The following is a 10,122-nucleotide window of genomic DNA, read 5'->3' as shown; positions in this document are numbered from 1 at the left end:
CTATGAGCTGTGATTCATCACCAGAGGATCTGGGTCTCAAACGAAAATATAATAGACAAGCATTTTTAAAAGAAAAAAAATCTTGTTGTTCGCCAAAAAATAGATCAGGCAGACGTACCTTTGGTTCCACAAAATGCGCTCCAGAACAGCTACTCACGTGTTGTTGGAGCTTGGTCACCTCCAGAGAGAGTCCCTGCAAGCGTTGAGCCAAATCTTGCACCGAGATCATGATGGAAAACTGGAGGTCTTTCCTTAGAGAAAATTTTTTTTTCTTTTTTTTATATGGCTGGACTTACTGTTATGATCTGCTACAGAAACTAAGGAAAGACAGGAGATCTGTCCCTACAATAGAACTAAACTAGATCCCTACGATGTAACGGGGAACCTGATCCTGCGATCAGACCCGCTAAAGTCCTCGGCTAGTCTGAACGAAGACCTATAGATGTGAGGGAGGGATCCCTACAAGAACTAGGGACTGGGATAAGTTGGTCACCTCCTAGCAGAAATCGTAGCAGTCAAAGACAAACACACAACAAAAAAGCATAGAGGTCAGAAGACCTAGCAAAACTAACAGAGAACGGCAGCAGAGCACCAAGCTAGCTCAACAGTAGTAAATACAATGAAGTCCAGCAATGCCAGGAGGGCGGAGCCGGATTAAATAGGCAAAACTGGTCATGTGACCAGCAAACTAAAAAAAAACTAACAGGAGAGTTGTAACACTGAGGCCCATCTCCTGAAGTGTGTGCAATAATTTTCAACATCATCTGACCCCTGATTCAAACGTCTAAGTTCTGATTCAGCAGATGAGATTCGATCAGGATCGTCATATAATAGCCCCATAGCAGAAAAAAATTCTTCAACAGAACTTAAACACGGATCATTAGGCTGGAGAGAAAAGGCCCACCCCTGTGGTTCTTTGCGCAAAAGTGACATAATAAAACCAATGCGCTGTGATTCATTCCCAGAGGATCTTGGTCTGAAACGAAAATATAACAAACAAGCATTTTTAAAGGAAAAAAAATCTTTCTGTTTACCATAAAAAACATCAGGCAGTCCTACCTTGTGTTCGACAAAATGCGCTACAGGACAGCTACTCACGTGTTGCTGAAGCTCGGCCACCTCCAGAGACAATCCCTGCAGGCGTCGAGCCAAATCCTGGACGGAAACCATACTGATCCACAAATTTCTTTCCTTTTAGTTTTTTTGGGCTGGACTTACTGTTATGATCTGCAACATAAACTAAGGAAAGATAGGGGGAAGCTGTCCCTACAGTAAGACTAAGCTGAATCCCTATGATGTAGCAGGCTGCCTGTTCCTTGTGAACAGACGCGCCTTCGTCCTCGGCTAGTCTGAACGAAGACCTATAGAATTAAGGGAGGGGTCCCTAAATGAACTAAGGACTGGGACAAAAAATGGGACACCTCCTAAACAGAAGTTGTTGCAGAGCACAAAAGACAAACTGACAAAAAGTACTAAAGGTCCCAGAGGACCAAGCGAACTAGAAAGAGATAGGCACCGAAGCACCAGGCTAGAGAGACAGTCAAACAACACTGAAGTCCAGAAAAGCCAGAAGGGCGGAGCTGGAATATATAGGCAGATGGTCACGTGACCGCAAACACAAGATAGAAAAACTAACAGGAGGGTTCTAACACTAGTAATGGGAACAACAAAGCATAGCCGACTGATGGCCCTCTAACAATAGTGAGAGCTGACTGTTGGCCCTTTAACAATACTAAGGGTCGCCTGATGACCCTGTAAAAATAGGATTTGTGACTTTCAGAGTCCCTCATGTGTCTCATCATGTCTCACACAACACATGGGCAGATAAGGTAGTAAAATGTTTAAATGGCAGTTACTGGTGAATGTATTTTTCACTGTTGAAAGCAATGCAAAAGTACAAAAATGCATCAAAAACGCTACGTGTGAACATAGCCCAAGGTGTGGCTGGCCATTTTTTTGTGTGTGTGTGTGTGTGTGTTTTTTTGCCTTATATACAAGTCATTACCCTGGAAAAAATGTCCCTTAACGTTTTTTTCCAGGAAAATCCATTTTGGCTTTGATTTTGTATGTTTTATCGTGAGTCTGCAAAAGTGGTGTAATACTCTGACAGCATTGTTCACAGCAGTGACCTGGGGGTCAGAAATGTTTCCAGGGGTCTTCCCCATGCTGTTCGCATGTCATTTCAGCACAGTTCCCATCGATTTGGACAATTTTTAGGCCCCCTGCAGACCTTCGGGGGGGCCGTCGTAAAAATACTCGAGTTTCCCATTGACTTACATTGAGCTCGTTGCTCAGGTCAAGCACCCGAGCATTACGATTTGCTCAACCCGAGCAATGAGCACCTGAGCATTTTAGTGCTCGCTCATTAATAGTCGGAAAATAAAGCTTTGTCATCTCAGTGATTTTCTTACTACTAAACAATTCTAAAGGCTCCCATTCACATTATGTTAATGTCAGATGAGCCCAGGAATACTGACCGGTTCGGCTAACAGTCTCATGTGTATGGGGGACTCTGACAGATATCGGAAGGGAGATAAGGACCTAGCATGTACGACCTCGGACTGCCGATCCTTTTGTTCTTTTAGATATAAGCCACCATCAGAGATGTTAGGCAGCTGCTCTCTCATAGAGAACTCGGCCAAGCGAGCGCTCCTGTGTATGGGATAGCCGGGGGGATATAAATGTCAGCTGAACGACCGGCCAAATCATCATGCCGCCAACAGCTATCTAAAATACATGTGGGCTTAATTGTTACTGTAGAAATCTTTACTGCAACCAAGAACCCAGTACCTTATATGTGATGTGAGCCCAATGTACTGTAGGCCCTAACTATACAGCAAACAGAAAATATGATTAGAACAATAATCCTTTAAAGGGGTTAATGGAAATTAATGTGCTGCTCCGCCCTGCCCTGTGGTCATAAATATTAAACCCGCCCTCTAGTTTATGAGTATCACCACAGTTTAGTTTCTCACTTCCTGTCAGCCATGGCTTCTGCTGATCTGAGAGACGAGCTGCTCTGCTCCATCTGTCTGAGCACTTATACAGATCCTGTAATGCTGAGATGTGGACACAACTTCTGCCGGGTCTGTATTGATCGTGTGCTGGATACACAGGACGAGTCTGGAGTTTATTCCTGTCCTGAATGTAGAGAAGAGTTTCCGGAGCGGCCGGCGCTGATGAGGAACATAGCTCTGCGTAATATAATGGAGAATTTACTGTCTACTCCACCAACACAGACCGAAACTGGGATCTGCTGCACTTACTGTGTGGACTCTCCTGTACCTGCTGTTAGATCCTGTCTACACTGTGAGGCTTCTCTGTGTGATAAACACCTGAGGTCTCACAGCAAATCACCAGAACACGTCTTATCTGATCCCAGCACTTCTCTGGAGAAAAGGAAATGTTCTGTCCATAAGAAGATCCTGGAATATTACTGCACTGAGGACGCGGCTTGTATCTGTGTGTCCTGCAGTTTGGCTGGGAAACATCGGGAAAACAGTGTAGAGATGCTATATGAGGCCTGTGAGAAGAAGAAGAAACTGAGAAATGTTCTCCAGAAACTGACCACAAAGAGAGAGAAGACTGAGGAAAGAGTCCGGAGTCTGGAGGATCGCAGGATAAAAGCTCAGGAAAAAGCAGCTGGAGAAGCCAAGAGAGTCACTGCCCTGTGTACAGACATCAGGAGACGGGTGGACGACCTGGAGAAGAAGGTCCTGAGTGAGATCTCCAGGCAGGAAAAGGAAGAGTCCCTGTCACTGTCTGCTCGGATCCATCAGCTGGAGATAAAGAAGGACGAGCTGTCCAGGAAGATGAGACACATTGAGGAGCTGTGTAACATGACGGATCCACTGACTGTCTTACAGGAACCAGACACCGGTGACTTGTGTGATCCTGAGGAGGACGGAGGTGATGAGGACACAGGAGGACATGATAAACAGCCCCATGATGGAGATGACCTGGATGTGGCTGTGATCTCACACACATTACACACATTATGTGACGTAATATCAGGTATAAGGAGCGGGATCTATGTGGAGGGTCCTGCAGACATATTACTGGATGTAAACACAGCTGATAATAATCTCCTTATATCAGACGACCTGAAAACTGCAACCGAGACACAAGAAATGCAGAATCGTCAACAAACAGCAGAGAGATTCCAGTATAATCAGGTGATGAGCAGGAGGGGATTTACCTCAGGACGACATTACTGGGATGTGGAGGGCAGTAGATCAGGGGGGTGGAGGGTGGGGATGTGTTATCCCAGTATAGACAGGAGGGAGCTGCATTCATATATTGGAGATAATAACAAGTCCTGGTGTTTGCTGTGGTGTAGTTGTAAGTATTCCGTAGTACATGGCAAGAAAGCGATCCTGATAAATTACAACATCTCCAGTTCTAGATTTCGAATATGTCTGGATTATGAGGCCGGGCAGCTGTCCTTTTATGAGCTGTGTGACCCCATCAAACACTTACACACCTTCACTGCCACCTTCACCGAGCCTCTTCATGCTGTATTCTGGGTACATGGCGGTTATGTAAAGATGTTGAGCCAATAGAGCGACTGGGAGAAACTATAACATATGAAATCTGGCCAGAACCAGGTGACAGGGACCAGAATCTGACTGGTGGATCTTCAGCCAATGGGATTAATGAGAAAACGTAGATACGAGTGATAATCTCTATGCATAGATCACATAGCTTGATGATTTGCTATACAGGTATCTGGTGATTTTTTCCTTGGGAAAAACTTTAGGCCGGAGATTATTTAGGCCTCATTCACATGACAGTTTTTCTCTGACAGCGCACTAATGCATTATATTCTGTTGGACTATTCACATGTGTATTGGAAAGGGTTAATTTAATGGTTCAGTTTTGTTTTTTTATCTTCTTTAACTTTCTTATTTTCAGCTTTGATTTAGCTTTTGGAAAGTGAGATATCAAGCGGTGGAAGGAACTAGACCACATCATTACACGATTGCTTTAGGACATTTGTTTATTGATTCTAGGAAGATCTATCATATCCTTGCTTTCTGCCCAGAGCCATTAGGTGGTCTCTGAGGAGGGTATAAAAGTTTCAGTTAGACAGAAAACAGTGGAGTCCAAATTAAACTTTTGTATGTAGTCGTTGATAACATCTTTAGATATATTGTGCATCTTTTGCTATTGTATATGTTTTTTAGTATCGTGTATGTCTCATATATAATTTCATTAAAAATTTCAGTAAAGTGTATTATTTCATTTAGCCATTGTGTGTGAATCCATTTATATTGCATCTTTGAATCCATTCTAAAATATTTGGTAGCATTGGTGCGATGCTTGAATAAATGGTAGATAAAGGGCTAGAGAGACGCATTGGTCTAACACCTTTCTTCTAGATTAGCCAAGATCCAGAGCCGATACACACATCAGTTTTTCTCATATGAGTACTATCCGCATTTTTTACTGTTAACAATCGTACCTCTGATAGTCTATGGGGGTATTCACATGTTAGATATTTTCCTTGGCCCGAGTGGCCTGCACAAAAGCACAGAGACATGTCCGATTTTGATCTGATTCTCGTATGTAATTCGATGCGTCCATGAAAAAAATCAGACAACACTCGGATGCCACCCGTGTGCTGTTCGTTTTTCATGAACTGCTATATAGGAGAAGCTTGAAAAACCTCTTTTTTTTCGCTATCCAAGAAAAACTGAACAAATTCTGACCAAACTATGATGATAAAAACTGATATAGTGACCAAACGTTGATGAAACTCTGATAACAAACACTGATGAAACTGATTTCTCGCCCTAGAAAAATCACTGACATCACCGAGGAACAGCCTTAGATTCCAACTGAGGATTCACTCCGTCTTCAGAATGGTGAATACTCATGCCTTCCAGGCTACACAGGGGGTAGCTTTACACCATACATAAGACACGGATAGAGACTTGGAAGCTGATTAGTTAAGAATGGCGTTGTACATGCCAGTCATAATGAAGGAGCATTGTGGAGTATAATGCCCAACTTAATGAATTCACCACTTCTTCTCAGAGGCATGCACCCCTATGTGCCTCGCTAGAAGTGCTACTCTACTCAGGGTTTGGAGTAGCATATCTGACCTAGCCTACAGTGGTGGCCAAAAGTATTTGCACCCCTGCAATTCTGTCAGATAATACTCAGTTTCTTCCTGAAAATGATTGCAATCACAAATTCTTTGGTATTATTCTCTTCATTTAATTTGCTTGCAATGAAAAAACACAAAAGAGAATGAAGCAAAAATCAAATCATTGATCATTTCACACAAAACTCCAAAAAAGGGCCGGACAAAAGTATTGGCACCCTCAGCCTAATACTTGGTTGCACAACCTTTAGCCAAAATAACTGCGAACAACCGCTTCCGGTAACCATCAATGAGTTTCTTACAATGCTCTGCTGGAATTGTAGACCTTTCTTCTTTGGAAAACTGCTCCAGGTCCCTGATATTTGAAGGGTGCCTTCTCCAAACTGCCATTTTGAGATCTCTCCACAGGTGTTCTATGAGATTTAGGTCTGGACTCATTGCTGGCCACCTTAGAAGTCTCCAGTGCTTTCTCTAAAACCATTTTATAGTGCCTTTGGAAGTGTGTTTTAGGTCATTGTCCAGCTGGAAGACCCATGACCTCTGAGGGAGACCCAGCTTTCTCACACTGGTCCCTACATTATGCTGCAAAATTTGTTGGTATTCTTCAGACTTCATAATGCCATGCACACGGTCAAGCAGTCCAGTGCCAGAGGCAGCAAAGCAACCCCAAAACATCAGGGAACCTCCGCCATGTTTGACTGTAGGGACCGTGTTCTTTTCGTTGAATGCCTCTTTTTTTTTCCTGTACACTCTATGTTGATGCTTTTTCCCAAAAAGCTCTACTTTTGTCTCATCTGACCAGAGAACATTCTTCCAAAACGTTTTAGGCTTTCTCAGGTAAGTTTTGGCAAACTCCAGCCTGGCTTTTTTATGTCTCGGGGTAAGAAGTGGAGTCTTCCTGGGTATCCTACCATACAGTCCCTTTTCATTCAGACGTCGACGGATAGTACGGGTTGACACTGTTGTACCCTCGGACTGCAGGCCAGCTTGAACTTGTTTGGATGTTAGTCGAGGTTCTTTATCCACCATCCGCACAATCTTGCGTTGAAATCTCTCGTCAATTTTTCTTTCCCGTCCACATCTAGGGAGGTTAGCCACAGTGCCATGGGCTTTACACTTCTTGATGACACTGCGCACGGAAGACACAGGAACATTCAGGTCTTTGGAGATGGACATGTAGCCTTGAGATTGCTCATGCTTCCTCACAATTTGGTTTCTCAAGTCCTCAGACAGTTCTTTGGTCTTCTTTCTTTTCTCCATGCTCAATGTGGTACACACAAGGACACAGGACACAGGTTGAGTCAACTTTAATCCATGTTAACTGGCTGCAAGTGTGATTTAGTTATTGCCAACACCTGTTAGGTGCCACAGGTAAGTTACAGGTGCTGTTAATTACACGAATTAGAGAAGCATCACATGATTTTTCAAACGTTGCCAATACTTTTGTCCACCCCCTTTTTTAGGTTTGGTGTGGAATTATATCCAATTTGGCTTTAGGAAAATTATTTTTGTGTTTTTTCATTGAAGACAAATTAAATGAAGATAATAATTCCAAAGATTTTGTGATTGCAATCATTTTCAGGAAAAAACTGAGTATTATCTGCCAGAATTGCAGGGGTGCCAATACTTTTGGCCACCACTGTATGTAACTTTTGATGAATTGGATGGGCAGGAGTTGCCACTCCCGAAATGTTAAACCCTGATCCTCCTTCCCCATCTGAAAAAATGTACGAAGATCCAATTCCTACGCGTTTAACCGAACACAGCTTCTTATCTTAGTTCTTTAGCATCGCTCTCAAAACTGACACTAAGGGGCTGATTCATCAATGTGTTTACGCCAGAAAACTGTTGTAAAATACATTGAAAAGTTGCGAAAAAATTTCGACTTTTGGCTTTTTCAAGCTAGCTCCGGCCAACTTTGCTGAAGTGGGCAGATCCAGAGCGGCAGATCAGGAGTGGCAATTACTGTCCAGCCAAATCATCTACTCCAAACCCTGATTAGAGTAGTATTTCTAGCGAAGCACATGGAGGTGCATGCCACTGAGAAGAAGTGGTGAATTCATTAAGATGGGCATGTTACTTCACAATGCTCCTTCATTATTACTGGCATGTACAACACTAGTCTTAATAAATCAGCTTCCAAGTCTCTATCCGTGTCTTATGTATGGTGTAAAGCTACCCCCTGTGTAGCCTGGAAGGCATGAGTATTCACCAGTCTGAAGAGAGAGTGAATCCTCAGTTGGAATCTAAGGTTGTTCCTCAGTGGGCGAATCCAGCCTCGATGCCACATCCTCACTGGACTGACTTGTATCTCCCCAAAGGTACCTCTCATTCATGCAGGTAATATTTTCCAGCAGTGGACAGCTTAAATAAAATGTCAAGGTTATCTGGAGGAGGAGACCGAACAGAGTGTGTCAACTCATGGCATAAACTCCCCATGTGCTGAAAATATCTACATCCCCTCAGATTGATCTGCTAACCCCATTTCTGGTTACAAAATAGAGAACATTTTATCTTAGTTCACGCACTAAGGGTTAACCAAAGCAGACTTCATATTTTAGATGTTGCACTGAAAGAACCTACATGTCAAAGGAGTAAAGAACCTCCGAATTTATTTTTTCCAAGTCCAGCAGTACGTCTAGAAGGATACATTTAAAATAATCCTTTATTTTGCACAATTAAAAACATGATAAAAAAGCAAAGAATCCCAGGAGACTGACCTATGCCTTTTGAACTATGAAGTTCTTAGTCATAACCAGGTCCCAGATTCCCGCCATTGTTAAAACGTTGAAGAAATCATTTATGTGTCCAAACCCAAGTTTTGCAGCTTGCATGCGTTATGCCACACATATATGGCATAATGTGCTCTTTTCATATAGCGACCACTTGGGGATAGTGATGTGGCTCCCTCCTTAATGATGTGCATCGTTGCACTGCCTTTCCTGCAGGGACCAGTGACACAACTACTTTAGTGCTGGGGCTCCACCTTTGGGATCATGCCAAGTCTCCATTGTGGAAACCACCTTGGAAAGCCCTACCCTTCCTATGGAATCCAGCTTTTACCTGCTGGGTGTAGTGCTGTAAGTGGAGTATTGGTCACATGTGAAACAGCAGATTCAGTAGGAACCTCCATATACACTGTGTGCAGAATTATTAGGCAAATGAGTATTTTGATCACATGATACTTTTTATCCATGTTGTCCTAGTCCAAGCTGCATAGGCTTGAGAGCCAACTACCAAATAAGTAAATCTGGTGATGTGCATCTCTGTAATGAGGAGGGGTGTTGACTAATGACATCAACACGCTATATAAGGTGTCCTTAATTATTAGGCAACTTCCTTTCCTTTGACAAAATGGGTCAGAAGAGAGATTTGACGGGCTCTGAAAAGTCCAAAATTGTGAGATGTCTTGCAGAGGGATGCAGCAGTCTTGAAATTTCCAAACTTTTGAAGCGTGATCACTGAGCAGTCAAGCGTTTCATGGCAAATAGCCAACAGGGTCGCAAGAAGCGTGTTGGCCAAAAAAGGCACAAAATAACTGCCCATGAATTGAGGAAAATCAAGCGTGAAGCTGCCAAGATGCCATTCGCCACAGTTTTGCCATATTTCAGTGCTGCAACGTTACTGGAGTATCAAAAAGCACAAGGTGTGCGATACTCAGGGACATGGCCAAGGTAAGGAAGGCTGAAAAACCACCACCTATGAACAAGAAACATAAGATAAAACGTCAAGAATGGGCCAAGAAATATCTTAAGACTGATTATTCAAAGGTTTTATGGACTGATGAAATGAGAGTGACTCTTGATGGGCCAGATGGATGGGCCAGAGGCTGGATCAGTAAAGGGCAGAGAGCTCCACTCCAACTCAGACGCCAGCAAGGTGGAGGTGGGGTACTGGTATGGGCTTGTATCATCAAAGATGAACTTGTGGGACCTTTTCGGGTTGATGATGGAGTGAAGCTCAACTCCCAGACCTACTGCCAGTTTCTGGAAGACAACTTCTTCAAGCAGTAG

General features: G+C 43.2%; 1 protein-coding gene across 1 annotated transcript; it reads left to right on the top strand.

The window, feature by feature from the left end:
- Positions 1-2,947: 2,947 nt before the first annotated feature.
- LOC141164688 (E3 ubiquitin/ISG15 ligase TRIM25-like) lies at positions 2,948-5,229 on the top strand. The gene has a single exon (XM_073650175.1). The coding sequence runs from the start codon at positions 2,988-2,990 to the stop codon at positions 4,560-4,562; it is 1,575 nt and encodes a 524-aa protein (XP_073506276.1). The 5' UTR covers positions 2,948-2,987; the 3' UTR covers positions 4,563-5,229.
- Positions 5,230-10,122: the final 4,893 nt, after the last annotated feature.

Source organism: Phyllobates terribilis, unplaced genomic scaffold (assembly GCF_046119375.1).
Source record: "Phyllobates terribilis strain yellow unplaced genomic scaffold, ASM4611937v1 Scaffold_10__3_contigs__length_209671492, whole genome shotgun sequence".
Taxonomy (NCBI): Eukaryota; Metazoa; Chordata; class Amphibia; order Anura; family Dendrobatidae; genus Phyllobates; species Phyllobates terribilis.
Note: the sequence above shows the minus strand (reverse complement) of the source record. Positions and strands in the feature narration are given on the sequence as shown.